At 42.1% G+C, this 19,492-nt stretch overlaps 2 protein-coding genes across 5 annotated transcripts; one reads left to right on the forward strand and one right to left on the reverse strand.

The window, feature by feature from the left end:
* Positions 1-203: 203 nt before the first annotated feature.
* Positions 204-9,363, forward strand: LOC127008715 (sulfotransferase 1A1-like). Of its 4 annotated transcripts, none has more exons than XM_050881058.1 (8): positions 204-301; positions 2,741-2,914; positions 5,115-5,260; positions 5,949-6,153; positions 6,545-6,671; positions 6,983-7,149; positions 7,644-7,761; positions 8,211-9,363. In XM_050881058.1, the coding sequence occupies exons 2-8, from the start codon at positions 2,747-2,749 to the stop codon at positions 8,327-8,329; spliced, it is 1,050 nt and encodes a 349-aa protein (XP_050737015.1). In that variant the 5' UTR covers positions 204-301; positions 2,741-2,746; the 3' UTR covers positions 8,330-9,363. The 4 variants fall into 4 exon arrangements, with proteins under 4 accessions (XP_050737015.1, XP_050737017.1, XP_050737018.1 ...); XM_050881060.1 differs by lacking the exon at positions 204-301 and adding an exon at positions 366-384; XM_050881061.1 differs by lacking the exon at positions 204-301 and adding an exon at positions 1,213-1,232.
* Positions 9,364-10,594: 1,231 nt separating this feature from the next.
* LOC127008716 (40S ribosomal protein S27) lies at positions 10,595-17,877 on the reverse strand. The gene is made up of 4 exons (XM_050881062.1): positions 17,819-17,877; positions 14,555-14,663; positions 11,041-11,151; positions 10,595-10,708 (listed from the first exon to the last, which is right to left on the reverse strand). The coding sequence occupies exons 1-4, from the start codon at positions 17,822-17,824 to the stop codon at positions 10,680-10,682; spliced, it is 255 nt and encodes an 84-aa protein (XP_050737019.1). The 5' UTR covers positions 17,825-17,877; the 3' UTR covers positions 10,595-10,679.
* Between the last annotated feature and the right edge of the window lie 1,615 nt (positions 17,878-19,492).

Here is a 19,492-nt window from a genome sequence, read left to right on the forward strand (position 1 = left end):
TATTGGGTCTACCATTGTATCCCCGCCTCCTTACTAATGACGTATACGGTTGGCAAAATAAATATCCCGCGTAACCAACACCACACCATGTCTATAGATTTTGCTCATATTCTATTCAATCGACCCATGGATGTTCGATACTTTTTTGCCGACTATAATATTCATTCACATCGGGAATCTCGAAACACCTCTGAAACTAATTCGGGAGAGTGTCCAGGGCCAATGCCGTGAGAGGACGTGTGCCGCGCTCCGCAGTGCCCCGCCGGTGGCACCTCCCCTGCCGCACACCTAATAAAACCAGGTGATGCACTACACCCTTGCCCAGCACACTGCCCAGCACACTATACTGCCCTTGATTGCTTCCGCCACCACCCGTACTGTGAGGTGAACAGCCCCTATGGTCTTTAAAACCGTCACTATCAGTACTGGGGGCTACGATATCCGGCCCTGTTTCTCGCCGACTTAGGGCTATGTAGGAGGCTCTCTCTGCCTACTGAGGTTCCCCGCGCCCTACCATGACCACCATCCATAGAGTGAAGGTGAAATATAAATATCAGATGAAGCAGAAAAGACAACCAAAGAATAAGAACTCCTTGCATGCCTGGCCGAACATCTTGGTGGCAGACATAACGCCGGGAGAGTTGTGTGTGGCGGATGACAAGTCATACGATTACGTATTCCTTCATACAACAGCCAGCGTCCTCAGCCAAGCGAATCGAAGTAAAACCACACTCTTGTTTACTTGTTTTCCGTCCGCAGTTTGTTGATGGGAACCATAATTACTAAGCAACAACAACCTTCAGCAAAATGTTTTACCCTTGACGCTGATGGTGTTCGTGAAGCTCAACAACAGACGCAACATCGACCAATGGGCAACAACAGGTCTCGTCACCTTGCCATACTGTCACGGTGGGATGCTGACGGACGCGAGGCTCAAGTCGGTATTCTCAGACGCTCACACCTCTCACGTCAACTATTCCCAAAGGCCGAAACGGAGAATATTTGGGTTCTAATAAGTGCTTTCTTCATGTTCATGGTACAGAAAAAGGGTCAAACTACCACGAGGCTCACAAAAGTACCCCTGGAAATGTGCACAACTACGAAAGCCTTGTCAACTGTGTGCTGGGGGACCGTACGCGGGAACGAAGAGGAGGAGCCAAACCAGCTTGACAATGGGGTGATATAAGAACGGGGTTACAGGGGAACCAGTCAGAGTACATGCGGACGCAAAGGTGAGTGGAGGGTTCTTGCACAACTGGGACTCGTGGTTGTGGAGTGATAATAAAGATTGGAAAGCAGAGAAACTGGACACTGCGGATCCGGACGGCAAGGTGAGTGGAGGTCTGCAGCGGGTCCTGACACGGTTACGACTGGAGTGATTGATCGATTTTACAGTTTCACTTCTCTTTAGTGAAGGAGTGGACTGGCAGCATGGGAAAAGGTGAATTCTGTTCAGGTAAAAAAATATCATGAAAAGAAAACGTCCAGTGAAATTTAAGCTTATGTGGAACTTCCGAGATTTTTGTTATAATAAATATTGATAGATTGATTTTTAGTCTTCCACTGAAGGAAACACAGTGAGAGGTTTGATTTTTTTTTCCTGACAAGAGACGGAAACTGTCACGTGACCATCCATACCTGCATACGTGGATGCCGACGGGTGTTTCCAAAGGCCAACGTTGTTACATTTTTTAGGAGGACGAGGAAGGTCACCGAACCGAGAGTAGTAGTAGAAGGTGCGACGCCGACTATAACACACACACACACACACACTCACACACAAAGGGTTAGTAGGCCCACTCCCACTTGTATGCCTAACTTTGAGCGGTTAAATTAGTTTCCATTATTATAGATTCGCCGACACCACTATAACGTCCAACGCCTTAACACTGCATTGAGTACTGCATGGACACGATGCATTTAACCCGGTAGCAGCGGGGATCATGTTTCTTAATGGTCCCTCCAAGCGAGAAAAATGAGAAAAAATCACCCCTCACACAAACCATTTCATAATATATATCAAAGCATTTGTGATCAGATTATGTATCATCTATTTTGGGGGGTTTATATCATGGCACAAATTTGGCCCGTCGCTGCAACACGGTAAAGCCACAAATTTGGCCCGTCGCTGCTACCTTAAGGCGCCGGTAAAACTAGAGGTGTAAGGTGACATGTCAAATTCTAGTTGAGTAATATCATTGAGTCAAAGGAGAGAGACGACGAAGACAGTTACTGCCCATCAACCCCACAGAATGCTTTAAGCCGATACCGTCTTGTCATTGTTCCCTATAATTATAATACAGTAAAGCAACCATCTACAAAGCATTTACATAGTATTAGGTATTGTAAGTCATCCAGAAGTGATTAAAAGTAAAAGAGATGGTGTACGTAGGTCATATGCAAGTACTACGCCACATTATATGAAGGACTTGGACTATCAGCGGGTTTCGGTGTCCGCGAGGAGCCTGGGACAAATAAACCGCGAATAATGGGGGTCGACTGAGTTTGCTATATTTGAAGCTCTTTTGAAAGTGGGATTTTGATTTATTTCATCGTGCATATACGTAAAATCCTCAAAATCTGAAATACCCTTCACAAACTTAAGTATACATTACTTCTAATTAAGTTTATGTGCGTATTTCATAACGCTTGTATACGCACAACACTCAAAAAGAAACCCTTTCCAAACCACAATTACGCATGACTGCTAAGTGTGTCTGTTCCCCCTCCGGCCCTGCAGAGCGCCATGAGTTCCCTGAGCGGCCACACGCTGACGCGCCTGGAGGGGGAGGAGCTGGAGCGGCAGGAGCGGGACTGGAAGGGCTACACGGAGGGGCTGGTTCGCCTCACGCCCGGCAGATGGCTCTTCCCGGCCACCTTTGAGCAATACGCCGACAAGTACTATAAGTTTGAGGTAAGACTAGCACTCTCGTTTTTTTATGTAACGCTTGGTAATATTTATCAATATTCAGTAAAAAAAAGAAAAAAAAAGTTACCGTGTCTTTTTTCTTTACCCCCCAAAAAAGTAATAATCTGCATCTCCACCCCCCCCCCCCTCCCTCCTCCCCCCTGTTCCCCAAGCTTGTTGGGGTAAAAGTGGAAGGAATTATTTGCGGTAAAAGTTATGATGATTTTCATTCATTTGTATTCAAATACCCAAGGAAAATAAAACATGTTCAGGGTTATGATAACTGGAATTGGTCCTTTTGTATAAAATGACCGAAAACTGTAACGGATTCCTATTATCCTGTGTTACTCTAAATATCTTTACCCGCAGCAGCCTCATTATGGCCCGACTCAGCTATGGTCAGTTTGCGTGGGGCCCGCTCGGGGCCATAGCGCTGCCAAATCTTACTCATGTCAGCTAATTACTCTTAGGAATTGTGTATTTAATATTCTGTATACATTAAATATTTCTTTATAGTGATATGAGCATGTCGCTTTTCAGAATAATGGCAAAGAATTGTATAAATTCCATATCGTGACTTGTTTTTATTTCCGACGTTGTCAGCGATCAAGACACCACACACTTCCTCCCTCACCTCCATGCTCGATGACAGCTACTCCGACGACTGCCTTGAACGACTGCCCTTACCACGAAGGTTAAATTTGGCAGAGGTGAGGCATCGAGCGGCCCCCACCCAGACTGACCAGGTGTATGTCTGCTGCAGACTTGACCAGACCTCGTGGTGTTTTATTACTCGTCTCATGCTGCCGCTTAATGCAATAGTCAGGCCACGTACGTACCTGTTTCCCTATGTTCCCAAATCTGCTTCAGTTGCTTGCAGCCTGCAGGGCATGAAGGGTCCAATAAGTGCTGCACTGAAGCAGGAGGTAATCCGCGTAACCATCCCAGTCCCTCCAGCGTGGTTCATGAGACACCGAAATTTGTAAACATAACAGGCATACCAACACCTCCGAGTCCACGCCGCCTCAGAGCGTCAGGCACTCCAATCCCATCCCATCCCACACAGGCACACCCTAGGTATGGCACAGTTCCGTTGGCGTTGGGCTGCTTGGGGCTCTGGGAGTATGTAGTCCTAAGATTCAAACGGGATATTAAATTGTCTTGGAGATATGCGAAGTCAAATCACTGTTCAAGACATCGGCATCTTCAAATCAAGTTGAGTGAACCATTTTTTATCAACCTTGTTTCGTTTGATATTGTTGACAAATCATATCAGAATATCCCTTGCCTCTGCCACCCTAGAATTTCTATTATAGGAGGCAGCAAAAAACAATTCCATGTATCATACAGGTGAATTTCAGCACCTGCACCTGTTTGTATTCCCCCAGATACTTGTATAACCCACCTAACACCTGCGGCCCGGCCACCGCTGTTCATGATATATGAACTTGCTAGGCTACATCGATCCATCAAATTTACGATAATAAATTTGAGCAGATCGAAGTATCGACATATAGTTTCAATATAATAATCTGGTGTATGGTTTGTTTTAATTACCATTACGTGCACGTTGTGAAGGTATAAGGATAAACGTAAGGTGAAGTTGGGAGCATAGGCCTACTGTAGCTGCACGTGGCAGCGGCACCACAGCGGCGGGGCTCATCTCCGTTCCGTTGGCCCTTTGAGCCTGTGGTGGGAGAAAACCCTTAACCCAGCACATGGCCAGAGCAGCATCCGGGTTGCCTAAGTACCCTCCCTAGGTACTCATTTATTGGCCATCCCGAGAGGAAGGATTAACACCTGGATGGGCTGCACGCCGACTGCCCGCGGCTTATTAGGCACGCTTACCACTGCACCGCGGAGGCGCCGGCATAAATAGGCTGCCCTCTTTTCTCCCAGCATCTTAGGTAACACTGTATAGTGTATGGTAAAGATGTAAAATCATATGTTGTTTGCGTCCATGGCTCTCCTTTTTTTCATTGCCCACATTTGAATACCTCACTGCTTTCTGTACTTCTGCCCAAGTAACAACATAAAGCTTCAAGCATTGTGAGAGTATTGAGATCATAGTATGTTGTTAATATGTAGGCTATGCTTTAGTATCTACTTATATTCTCTTCATAGCAGCAGCATGTAACAGACTTTTATCTAATCCCTTTTAGTTTCCATTAAAAATAAGTTAATGACAAAATCCTCTCTTCTGCAGACCAATCCGAGCGACGTGGTGCTGCTGACGTACGTCAAGTGCGGCACCACGTGGCTGCAGGAGGTGGTGTGGACCATGCGGAACAACCCCAACCTGGACCACCCCATGGCCGGCATGCCCATCAACGCCAGGGTGGCCTTCTTCGAGTGAGTAGTCATGGCCACTGAGGCAGACATTTCAGGGCCACTTGTAGAGGGAGTAATTTATAACTTTAGGCAATATATACTTGAATTTCTAACCTTTAGGCAGTGCTTGAGTGGTGAATAAGAGGACACGGTAAATTAGGTAACAAAACTTTTCTCCTGAAGTTCATTAAATACAAACAATAATATAAGGGGGCAGATCACAGGTCGGGACTGGAGAGCTACTGTCAAGTTTAGTGTCATTACAAAATTAAACACCCCATAGAGGCAGCGCACTGATCGAGGAAGCTCATCTTAATCCCTTTTACTTAAATAAAGCAAATCTCAGGCCATGGCAGCTACTTTTAACTTGCTTCTTTATTTAGCAAGTCAGAAACACAGACTGCTGTAGTCTGGCATCCCCTTTAAAATATATTTTTCCAGAGCTTAGAATGTATTTACAGGAAAGGGAACTGTCATTCATAGAGGACTTAGGAGCAAGTGGGAAGGAAAACTTTCTCCTCCCCACTATGCTTATAGCAACAAGAATTTGACCCGACACTTATCTCACCAATATCTGTGTTTGGGGGTTGCAAGACAAACACCAGATTTTTTTCAAACCAGTTGCTAATCTCCTTATTCCCCATGGTCATCCTCAACAAACCACAATAGCTTCAACTTATCATCTAACAACATTTATTTTTTCCATCAGGATGGACACCCTACTGAAGACAAAGAACGTTGCACCAATCACACCAGACCATCCACTCATGCAGGGATTCAAAAAGATGTGCCCGGGACGGGACCCCAAGAACGGTGTCTTCCTGCAGATGACTGAGTGCTCACCAGCCCCAAGGACCTTCAAGTCTCACCTTCCTCTGTCGCTCCTGACTCCAAACCTCCTTGACAACACCAAGGTAGAACAGATTACCGTTTAATTCATGTATTTCTTCTTCATTTAACATCCTTATTTTCCTTTATGGGGCCGGACAGGTAGATGATGTCATTCACTCTCGGTATTGTGTTGTATACAAAGGTAGTAACTTTGTTCCCATATTATCCATACTCCCTCCCCAGGCCTTCCACTTCTTTACCTCGTGTCACGCTGTACCTCCATTATTTCCTTTTATGGTATGACAAGACCTTGTAAAAACTAAATAAATAAGAAGTAAAAATACCCTCCAACTTGCTGTCCTTAACTGAAAAAAGTAGATGTCCCTGCTAAAAATATCAAATTTAGGCCCAGTATATATTTTTGCCCTACCCTCACCCCTCAGACAGCATGTATTTATATTGTTTTTTTCCCAGGTGGTGTACATGGCGAGGAACCCCAAGGATATCGTGCTCTCCTTCTTCCACCACTGCCGCATCTTCAAGAACCATGACTTTCAGGGAACTTTTGAGGAGTTCGTTCAGTACTTCCTCGACGATGACTGTAAGGCTACCACTGCATGCATTTTAACGGTGTATTCCAGCGTCAGTCAGACTTTTCTTAGACACCCAGTTTACGATTTAGCATTGTTCAAAAGACCCCTTAGCTATGTGGTTCTAAATATGAGAAGTAGCAATCTAAACAAAAATTTATCATTGAAAACCTAACTCTTCCTCCTTTACCTTGGACTTTTCTCACAGATTAATTTCTTCTGATCATTCACTGGTTTTGGATCTGCATCTATAACTGGCCTTACAACACTTGTCAATGCAGACCATGATGACCTACTAACTTGAGCTTCCTAACTTTCCCAGTCATCTACGGTCCCTACTGGCTGCACCTGAAGGAGGCCTGGAAGCAGCGGGACCATCCTAACTTTCACTTCATGTTCTACGAGGACCTCAAGGAGAACAACATGGAGGAACTCAAGCGCCTCAACAATTTCCTGGGAACAAAGTTGACTCAGGAACAACTGGAGAATGTATGTACAGATGTGACAGCCAGCCAGCCAGTGTGACTTTCAATGTCTACTTGAGCATGCCATGACAGGAACCATTAACATGCACACTTCCTTAACCCAGTAGCAGTGACGGGCCAAATTTGTGGCTTTACCGTGTAGCAGCAACAGGCCAAATTTGTGGCTTTACCGTGTAGCAGCAACAGGCCAAATTTGTGCCATGATATAACCCCCACAAAAATAGATGATACATAAACTGATCAGAAATGCTTTGATATATATTATGAAATGGTTTGTGATAGTGATGATTTTTTCTCATTGTTTTCACTTAGAGGGACCATTAAGAAACATGATCCCCGCTGCTACTGGGTTAATAAGGTTGTTGATCAAGTGGAAAATAAATAGCACAGACTTTCATAGAGCACCACTTGAATTTCTGATAAAATATGAATTAAGATATTTATCACACTACTAATGCAATTACAGCTCTTTCCTATAAATATTCCTCTCTTCTTCAGGTGGCTCACTACACCAGCTTCCCAGAGATGAAGGCTCGTGATTCAGTTCTTGGAGCAGGTTCTGATATATTCTTTAATCTTGACACTGTCGAGAAAGACGGAGGATTCTACAGAAAAGGTATACTGTATTCTGGTTAATATACCTTAGATTATAAGTAAACATGTTCTAAGGGGGGTTTAGAATGTCACACCCTGAGCAAGTTTAAGATTATTTACAGAAACTAATCATTAACACTTTCGCGCACACCCTCCCATCTGATTTTCTCGTCCAAAATGCACACCTAACTGGCTACCTTGAGCGCACAGTATAATTTTTTTCAAAACTCACTTAGCGAATCTTTTGCTCGGTTCACTTTTATGAAACTACATCCATTCCACTGTAAATTGTAAGTGCGATAGTGTTAATAAGTAAGGTCATGGCCAATCTAGAACTTTCTGGTTAGAGTATGAATGGTTACTTGCACCAGCAGCATAGCACACAAATTTAATGCAACGATATAAACATTTGAATACCGAGCAAAACTTCAGCTTTCCTCCACAACCGAAGTTCAACAACCTTTATTTCAGGAGTGGTTGGGGACTGGAAGGGCAAATATACACCCGAGCTGGAGGCAAAGATGGAGGAGTGGATCAAGACCAACCTCGGTGACCTTGGAATAGAGTTCAAATATGGAGCTAAAGAGTGATGGCGACAGATGACAGCTTTCCAACATGCATACTGTCAACTTCCTTGTTCTATCTTTCTAGTGTGACCTTAACCCGGTAGCAGAGGGGATCGGGTTTCTTAATGGTCCCTCCAAGCGAGAAAAATGAGAAAAAATCACCCCTCACACAAACCATTTTATAATATATATCAAAGCATTTGTGATTAAATTATGTATCATCTATTTTGGGGGGTAAATATCATGGCACAAATTTAGCCCATCGCCGCTACACGGTGGAGCCACAAATTTGGCCCGTCACTGCTACCGGGTTAAGTGATTTCCTTCCTCCCTCCTCTCTTTACAAACACACACACACACTGTTCTACACTGATATCTATTTATTTGGACATTTAATTTTCTTTACAAACCCCTGCCCCATTTGGTTGTCTTGTCTTGAATTCCTCCCACCAGAATATTCTCCATCTTAACTACACTTGAGTCCCATATCCTGGTGAGCAGAAAAGTGCTTAGACTTGTGCCTGTATAGGATGACCATTTTTAATTGTCCTGCTTCAGAACTTTTGATTGTTGACCTCGGGATATTTTAATCACGGCTCTTTTGGGCACCACCAGCTTTGTGCCTCTGAATAACTTCTACGCTCGATGACAGGCTGGTGAGCACGTGGCAGCACTGGCCAAAGTAGTAGTACAAACAGACCACTGTAAAATTCATCGGTTTGGGAATAGAAAATGAAGGGTCTCACAACGAAAGTCTAAAAATTAAAAATATTGGCCTGCTAATATATTCATTGGGTTATTTTTCCATTTTCCATTATCACTAATATCAAAGTAGTAACTATAACACAAGCACTGAGACTGGGAACTTCTGCCTAAGATTAAAAGAAAACCTTTTTTTTTTCTTTTCTTTTAGGGAGATCTTAACTAGTCTTAAAATGTTAGTATATATGCATGTAGATGTCCTTCATCAATATGATGTAAAATTACATTTTTGTTGTAAAATTAACCTATTGAAAAAAATATCAAATAAAAATCAAGCAGTTTCTTTAGGGGGGGGGGAGGGGGGGGGGTGAAGGTTAATGCCAGCCCTGAGTAGTAGGAGTCCTGGGTTGAGCCATGGTAGTAATAATCCACATGGTTAACTCAACAGGGCAGGAACTGAGTGTGAAACAGAACCTTCCACTCAACTAGCCACCAGCAGCACCAGTCAGCAGGCAGGCTTGCAGTTTGAAAATTTATATCTGGTGCAGTATTTGAAAAATATTGTTGGTATGGTGGGGATTGCATCCCAAAACAATGAAAAAGGGTTGGGTTTTCTACATATCCAAGAAAAATGAAAATAATGGGAGTTGCCCACCCTTATGTAAGTCTCCAACACACCTCTTACCAGTCTACCCTTAACTGCTCTCCCTCAATGCGATCACAAGGAAATGATGAGCTCTCAATAAACTTACATTTCTTCTATGGGAATGAGCACAAGATGTTTTCTAATTATTGGTACATAAAATTAATATACACTCTCTATGATCTGTACACAATTTCTGGTGCAAATTGCACCAGGAAATTTTGGAATGTGTCACAGGGGTGAAGGGAAGAAGTGTGGAGTGGTGGAAGAAGTGAAGCGACAGACCTTAAAGTGGTTAGGCCACATGGAGCGAATGGAGGAGAGTAAGATGACCAGAAGGGTGTATGTGAGTGAGATACAGGGATGGAATGCTAGAGGACAACCTCCAGTGAAATGGAGGGATAGGGTGCAAGAGTACGTTGGGGAGAGGGGGGAAAGATCTTTGAGAAACTTCGAGCAGGCAAGGAGGGAGTGTCTGGATAGAGAAAATTAGAAGCTCTTCTGCCGTGGCCATCCCCTGGTGGGAGCTCCTAGGAGCAGGCATCGATGAAATGATGATGATGATGAAATGAAAGGATTTAAACACTGAACAGTGGCAAAGCAAGATTATTTACCTTTTACTGTAAGGAACAAAATAAAAAGCTACATCCTTAAGTCAACATAAAAACCAGGGAAAAAAGAAACCAGTGAAAACAATAAAATGTGTATGTCACCGAAATTATCCAAACTAATGACTTACATTATGTGAGTTATAAGCAATACAAAATACAGGTTACTGCTGCTTTTAGTTATTCAAGTCCTTTAAATTTGTCTTCAGCCAAGTCACTATTGACCTTGAAAAACATTACTTTCTCTGTTATCTTCATACTTACTAAGCTTGAGCATCAATCTTGAACTTAAGGAGAAAGAACTAAAGGGGAACTGGGGAGATGGAGACAAGGGTGTAACCTCTCATGGGACTCTTTATTCTGTCTCAAAGGTCATGACAGCTTGGAAAGGCATCACGCAGAGGGATTTTTCACATCACACTTAGTTCTGCTTCCGTCTGAACGAGCAGCCTGCAAAAAAAGATTTTTCTAATAATATTGTGAAGAGTAAGAGAGAATTAAGGTTTCCTAAGAAGGCCTGTGTTGTAAAGGCTGATTATGTCATAACAGTCCAACAAAATGTAAAAATTAATGAGACTGAACTGTCATTGACTACTGTATGTCTACTTCACCTGTTTTCACCTAGGTATCAAACAAATAAAGTCTTCATCCTCAGGTGCTTATGAGTGAAATATTACATAACCTTAACTTACTGCAGGAAATCTTAGTTTTACTCAAATAGCATTTTGACAAAGTAACAAAGTTGGATACTTCTTGCCACTGGATATATCACATAGACTTACCATCTGTGAGCTTAGCCTTTCCTCCAGTGGGCTGGCAGAGAACTGTCGCACAGCCAACACACGCTACGACTGTCTGGGCATGGGAAAACACTGTGGAGATCTTGAAGCAACCTGCCAGGGGACACAGAGATTAGTACATCATGATGGACTGAAGCACAAACTATTATGCTACTATCTGAAGTTGAAAGACTACTTGAGATCCTGTAGGTAGAAAGTACTGAGTAAAAGTAAATACCATCATTGGTGACCCTCTTTCTCCAGATGGGTGGGGAGCCAAATAAGGCTAGATGACTATTAGAAATTAAAAATTAAGAGACCATTGCAAAGACCATCTCCCTGATTAGAACCAAATCATATCTTTAGAACTCCAGTTTGGCAAATGATAAAAAACAATGAAAATCTACCAAATCTGATGAAGTGTTAGGAAAGGTGAGTCTGCACTAATAGGTAGGAGCAGGTATATCACTATTTCCAATTGTTCTTGCATACATTTTCCCCCCAGCACTGGCAACACTACCAGGATGGGTCTACAGATATGCAATGTTCGGCACTAACAAAACTTGTGTACACATAAGCTGATAGTTTATATATAAAAAGTTAGAGCAAAATCAATAATTATACAATGACCTTTGCAGTTACACCACAGACATTGTGCAAACTAAGGTGGTTTAAATATAGTGAACACTTAACACTACATTATGATACTCAGTTGTAAAAAATTAACTATATGTATATTAATCTGAACAAAAACATCAATCAGTTAAAGCTTAGAGTAAAAAGCTTATGGAGATGGTGACATTTGCTATCCTAGAAACAACAGAGCATCATAAGAACATAAGAACATAAGAACGCAGGAGTCTGCAAGAGGCCGGTAGGCCTGTACGAGGCAGCTCCTTTGACCCTAAGCTCCCGTGTATCTAACCCCACCTAATATCGCTGTCCATGAATTTATCTAGTCTATTTTTGAATGTGACAATTGTATTGGCACTCACCACATGACTGCTAAGCCTATTCCACTCATCCACCACCCTATTAGTAAACCAATTTTTGCCTATGTCCCTGTTGAATCTGAATTTATCCAGTTTAAACCCGTTACTTCGTGTCCTACCCGGTTCTCTTACCAACAAAACCTTATGAATGTCTCCCTTATTAAAGCCCTTCATCCATTTATAAACCTCGATCATGTCTCCACGCACCCTTCGCCTTTCTAGAGAATGCAGGTTTAACTGTTTGAGTCTTTCCTCGTATGGCAAGTTTCTCAACCCCTGAATCATCTTAGTCATCCTCCTCTGCACCGATTCTAACATTTTGATATCCATTCTATAGTAGGGTGACCAGAACTGAACCGCATAGTCAAGATGAGGTCTAACTAATGCTAAATATAGTTTGAGGAAGACTTGGGGCTTCTGTTGCTTACGCTCCTTGAAATAAATCCCAGTACCCTATTAGCTCGATTTCTAGCTTGAATGCATTGTGCCCTTGGACGGAGATCAGAGCTCACTAAGACCCCTAAATCCCTCTCGCACCCAGACCTACTTAGGAGAGTGTCATTTAAGCAATAGTTATGTGAGGGGTTGTTCCTACACTCAGAATACTGCACTTCCCTACATTGAACTCCATCTGCCATTTATCCGCCCAGTCATATAATCTGTTGAGTTCACCTTGGAGAATACTAGCGTCCTGATCTGACTCAATTACTCTACCGATCTTGGTATCATCTGCAAATTTACTAACATCACTACTAATTCCTGTGTCTAAGTCATTGATATAAATAATAAACAAAAGTGGACCTAATACCGAACCTTGTGGGACCCCACTCGTAACACATCCCCAGTCAGATCTTTTACCATTGATTTGCACTCTTTGCTTCCTATTGCTAAGCCACGCCTTGACCCAGTTCAAAACTTTACCCTCTACTCCGTGAGCCTGTAATTTAAGCAACAGTCGTTGGTGAGGAACTTTGTCAAACGCTTTACTAAAATCAAGATAGATTACATCATAATTTTCATCTCTGTCAACCGCCTCAAATACTTTATTGTAGAAGGACAAGAGATTGGTGAGGCATGACCTACCTTTGTGAACCCATGCTGCGAGTCGTGAATTAAGCTATGTTTCTCTAAATGCTCCCGAATGTTCCTGGCTATTATGGACTCCAGCATCTTCCCTATAACCGATGTTAAGCTAATTGGGCGATAGTTTGAAGCAACTGACCTGTCCCCTTTTTAAAAATCGGCGTCACATTAGCTACTTTCCATAGGCTCGGCACATAGCCAGTATTTACCGACATCTTAAAGATGTCGGTTGGTCACTGATTATATCACCTAGCTCCTTTAATACCCTCGGAAATATCCCGTCAGGACCTGGCGACTTGTTCTTCTTAAGCTTATCTATCTCATCCTGAACTACTTGCCTGGTAATGATTATATCCCTCAATTTATCGCCATCCCCGCCCTCGTACACCTGAACTCTTTCCGGTATATTCGTTCGATCCTCCTGTGTGAATACTGAAAGGAAGTAGTCGCTCAACAATGTGCTCATATTTTCGTAATTTCTACTAGCTCCCCTGTGTTTGATTTCAGCGGTCCAATTTTCTCCCGTGTTTTGTTCTATACATCTGAAAGAAGCCCTTAGGATTACTTTTCGCCTCATTTGCTACTTTGATCTCATAGTTCTTTTTGCTATCCTGGTGTTTTCTTAACTAATCTAGATAGTTCGACGCGGCCCCTGAGATGTGTTTCCCATTCTTTATTTTCTGATAAATTCCTTCTTTAACCCAATCTCGTGTTTTAGTCCACGAGTCATCCACTTAGGATCATTGTTTTCTTTTCTAAGTGTTCGCTGTGGTATATGCTGTTCTTGCCCTCTACTATTACTCTAACTAAATTATTGTAAGACATTTCTACCTGGTTCTCCTGGCTCTCCAATCTGCAGTTCTGGCCCTCATGAATCCCTAAATTATCCCAGTTTACCCCTTCAAGATGTCTTGAAGCCCCTCGTAGTTTGCTCTTCTAAAATCTGGCACTAACACTGGGTTTGGATCGTTACCGCCCAGTCTAACCTAAAACGAACCGTTCTGTGATCACTATTTCCTAACTCTCCGCCCACCTCCAACTCACGTAGCAAGTTCCCATTATTGGTTAGGACTAAGTCTAATATGTTATCTCCTCTGGTAGGCTCAGTAACTACCTGCTTAAGGAAATTATCTTGTATAACTTCAAGAAAGTCCTCGGCTTCCAGGTCACCCACTAGATCTTCCCAGTCTATATTCCTATAATTAAAGTCCCCCATTACGCAGACATTTCTACTCATACTCGCCCTGCCAATCTCCTGTAGTAATATACTCGTGTCCTGCCTGTTAAGGTTGGGTGGCCTGTATATAACTCCTAGAGTTAGTTTTTCTTTCCCTTTGTAAACGTCCACCCAAACTGATTCTGAATCCATGTTAGTTTTGACTGAGTTGTTAACTAAACATTTAAGTGAGTCTTTGACATATAGCGCAACTCCACCTCCATACCAGGGCATTTGACATCCATGAAGTAGGAGTTTGGGTGCTGTACAAGCCGCTTCAGCTTGCACTTCCTCTTCTCCTCCACAGGAGAGGGATGCAAAAGATCACGTGCAAGCTGCAAAGCAAAATTCATGTTTTTAATACTGACCCGTATTAGGTACATCTGAAATCTTCCTTATGGCATATTTATTCTGAAGCACACTGGACTATCAAGGGAATACTACAGATGAAAACTTTGAAAACATTCCGTATTAGAGCAAAAACTAAGGGCAATGATACTATTTAGTTTCCAGCTGCTGAAAGAATCTTGAGTAATATACATTACACATCAAATTAAAATTATTAAGTTCTAGAACCATCCAAGTTCATAAAAAAAAAAACATCATACAGCAAGTTACAGGAATACCCCTCAGAAATATCAGAAAAATCTAAAAAATTAGGACTAGGAGCACACATGGTTGAAGAGTAATTAGTCACACATTATTGTGCACCACTGTAAAATATGCAAGCAAAGGAAATTATTTCAAGCAAGACCCCCTGACTAAAATTATGAGCCAGTAAGAATACCAACATTTTGGGCTAAGTTAAGTCGGGAGCATTTCGTACATGGCCTCGGCCTCATTAGCCCTGAGTGTGTGGAAGGTAAGAACAGACTACCCAGGGACACATGACATGAGTGACATCCAGGCTACCATAGTTTAGCCCACCCAAGTATCCATTTATCAACCAGCCTGAGAGGAATGACGAACAGCTGGGTGGGCTGGGCACTGACTGTACAGTCTAGATTGAACCCAGGCTCATGAATTTGCAGCTTGGCATGCTAACCACTACACCACATTGGAGCATGCTGCAAGACAAATCAATTTTAACTAATGAACTGATTTTATCATTCAGAACTATTGGAAATACTTGTCACTAAATATCACTAAATATTTTTTATTGTTGTTTTTGTTTTGCTGCCCTTGAGCTGTCTCCCTTGCTGCAAAATAAATAAATAAATAACTAATAATAATAAAAAAATAAAAATGAATACTAAATAAAAGTCCAATACTTTTAAGTGGTGCAGCGGCTATCATGCCTAGCTTTGAAAACATGAGGCTGGATTAGAGTCCTGTCCTGGGCAGTCAGTACACAACACTCCCAATTGTTCACCCTCCCTTTTGAGCTGGCTAATAAATGGATATCTGGGGAAACCTGGTTAAGGTAAACTGTGGTAACCTGGATGTCCCACCGGCCCTGTGTCCTGTGGTAAAGGTTTCTTCATCTTTATTACCATATTTTTGGTAGAGGTGATAGCTGAACCCAACCCAAGACAAAAAAATTCATTAGTCCCAAGGCCATTATAAAAACTATCTCCCTGATCAGAACCTGTCTTTCTTTTAAGGACTCGTAAGATAAAAACAATGAAAACATACTAAATGTGATATGGTGTTAGGAAAGGTGACTCCGCACTAATGGGTAGGAGCAGGTATGTCACTATTTCCAGTTGTTCTTGCATACATTTTCCCCCCAGCACTGGCAACACTACCAGGATGGGTCTACAGATATGCAGTGTACGGTACTGACAAAATTTAGTGGGGAATACTGAGATTACTGCTCCTTACTCCACCGCCAATGACAACACTGGCGTAGCATGAAGCGTACCACAGATATTTATCATAAACAAACTTAACAAATATAACCTAACCTGCCCCAAGTTCACTAAATTTAACATAACCTACCGTGAAATGGCACTGCACAGAGCATATCAGTCAATCTCATAGTAAACAATTAACCTCAACAAAGCTAACTAAACCAAATCTACCCTAACTTTATCTAACTTGACTAAATCTAACCTAATCTGACACCCTCGCTGCCAAAATGTGATGTGTTAGGTTAGCGCTCATAACATTTTCCATATATGCAGAAGTTTCTTGAATTTTCTGGATGCTATTATGCTGCATTCAGAAGTTGGAAAGTTTCATTTAATCGGCGCAACATCTGTGGTCATATGCCGGAGAGACAGAAGGGGCAGGAATTATAGAAGGGAACAGATCCCAGGAGATGGGACACAACCCCCAATTAATACCTGGTACCCATTCACTGCTGGGTGGACAGGGGTGTAGGGTATCGGAAAAGCCGCCCAAATTTTTCCACTCTGCCCAGGAATCGAACTCCGGCTCTCTCAGTTGTGACTGCATTCAGAAAACAAAATACAACATATCATATAAACTGGCTGCGTTAATTTCCATATTAGCTAAACTCCTGACATTTCCGGACAACTTTCCCCAAAGCAGAAACGTAAAAGAGGGGGTGAGGGATGATAAGATATCCCTTCCATGCCCTCCCACCACCTCCCCGACGAGGAAAGATAAGTGGAGGAGGGAGGAGATGAACAGGAAGAGGTAGGAGGAGGAGGGTGCACAGGTAGAGGGCCGAGGGAGGGGTAAGGAAGGAAACATGTGGGTTATGATTTGTTTCCTTAACGAACTGATATCTCGTTTCCTACTTGACCAACTGCACTTCTGGCGTCATGTATGTATTCAACTAACCCGGTGAAGTAGGAGAGGATATACTGGCGCGTTAATATTACCGATCTGCAACATATGCATCTCCCTCGTGTTGCACCACATGACACAACAATGGGGGTGACTTCCAAAGCTAAATTAACGGATAAATAAGTGAAAATAACGCCTCCATTGCTATATACTAATCCAGAGACGCCTGTAGAAGAATATGGAACCAAAAATAAGGAAATGGATGGGACAACAGGCTGATAAACTAATATAGAAAAACTCGAATGCAGTGAAATAACCAAAGCTGACCGTAAAATATGGATGAATTATTGTTTAAAAGCAGTTAATGAGAGATAACATGGGGAGGAAGAAAGCCACAGGGGACCACTGGTTGATAAAACAAAAAAATATATAAAAATAACGTTAAATGCAATGATGAAATAACTAAACCTGACCGAAAAGCATGGATGAAATACTGATAAAGAGCGGGTTAGCGGCTCCTGAGACAAATAATAGGGGGGAGGAAAGCCACAGGGAAGCAACATAAAAAAATAAATAAATGTAAAGAAATACCACAACACCGTAACATGGCCGCTACCACGTTGACCACCCAGCCCTCACCGCAAACACCTCATTTACGCCGAAAATACGTCACCAGTCACCGTTTCCTGCACACAGTATACGCAGGGAGGCCTTATCTATTTTTCTGAACTGGCACGAGGGTAATTCACGGCCTAGAACCAGAAATATCGGCAATTATTACGGCAGCACTCACAGGCATGTTTGGCGCTGGGCTCTGACGTCACGAAAAGGATGAAGTGAGCAGCGGGATGCGTATTTTACCTTAGCTGCCAGATATTTCCTCTTTTATAACTCTATTTTATTTGTTCTATCGCTAGTTTTTTTCTGTCTATTTTACACATACATCCGTCACCATTTATTATTTTCCTTCTAATATGGTGTGATTTGTGACTCATTTAAAGGCTGTTATTTATTCTATTTTCCCTAATTTTTCCTCCCTTACCAGTTATTGCTTTTCATTTTATTCCTCATTTATTCATATACTATCAGTTACGTACTTATTATTTATGGTGTTTCTTCATATATTTTTCATTTCACTACAGTATCTACCTTTAACTATTCTCAATCATTCTATTTTTCTTACAATATACCACAAATTACACCACGTTGGATATACATGTATACCGATATGTAATCTATAGATATTTACTACGCAATGTTATGAAAGAATATATTTGTTTATCGATATGAGACGAATATATCGATCGTTAATTGTTGTACGTATTTCCTTCCCAGCCAGCAAAAGATATGGGCCCCAAATGGTTTTGTGAATGGGCTGAGTTGGGCTCATGTGGGCTTTTATGGGCAATATATATGTGGGCAAATGTTTATAAGCATGGGTCTGATGTGGGACCCATATGGGCAATGTGGGCCACTTTGGCTCAGCTGTCAGGAGTGTTCTTAAACGTATTTTGTGAATTTTCTCTAATTTTAAAGGTCATTATAGTTTCGAAGCTTGAAAAGTTAAAATAAGACTTCATTATTAATCTGGATAGCACATTATTTTGTTGCAAAGCTGTTTAGTACGGCCGAGGAAAAGGCGCAAACAATAAAGAGTGAGGAGATGACAGAGACGATGACTGTGGTGTGCCGGGTGTAGAGAGTAGTGTGTATTTTGTGTATTGTTCGTATGTTTTTAATTTGTCTTTTACGGGAGGAGCCGTTTCAAAGGCCTGACTCATTAGGAATCTTGAGTCACTAGGGATGGGCAAGTACCGTTAATTTGAGTACCGGTAGTACCGGTACCGAAAACTCAAGTACCGTTAGTACCGGTACCGGTACCGGTACCCAAAGGAGTTTTTTTTTTCTTAATGACTTTGATGAAATTCCCAAACAAATTTCCTGTAAAGAAAACCCTCTCTCTTCCTTCAACTTAATATCAACTAGAGTAGAAATGCAACGTTTAGGAGCCTTCTGATTAATGTAAAATCACTTAGGTTTAAGGACAGATCACCTAGTCTGTACCATGGGGTCTGTGTGGTCTAATTTTCTATGTAAATCTATGTAAATCTCTCTCTCTCTCTCTCTCTCTCTCTCTCTCTCTCTCTCTCTCTCTCTCTCTCTCTCTGAATGAAGTGAATATTTATTTTTTCGAAAAAAAAATAGCATGTATAGTTATTATGGATGTACTCGATCATAGTCTAATAACAATAAAAATATTTATTAGCAACCTAAAAAAGAAAAAGAATCGGACATGAAGAATTATCCAGTAACTCCAATAAATAAATCAAATAATGGAAACGGGAGCTGTGATGGAAACGGAAAGCAGGACAAAATGGTGGGAACTTGGGGAGACGGTCAGCGGGGCAGTGACTCAGCGTCTACACACAGGGCCCATACCGCATGGAGGCGGGCGAGCACCGAGTGA

This window comes from Eriocheir sinensis, chromosome 38 (genome assembly GCF_024679095.1).
Source record: "Eriocheir sinensis breed Jianghai 21 chromosome 38, ASM2467909v1, whole genome shotgun sequence".
NCBI classification, from domain to species: domain Eukaryota; kingdom Metazoa; phylum Arthropoda; class Malacostraca; order Decapoda; family Varunidae; genus Eriocheir; species Eriocheir sinensis.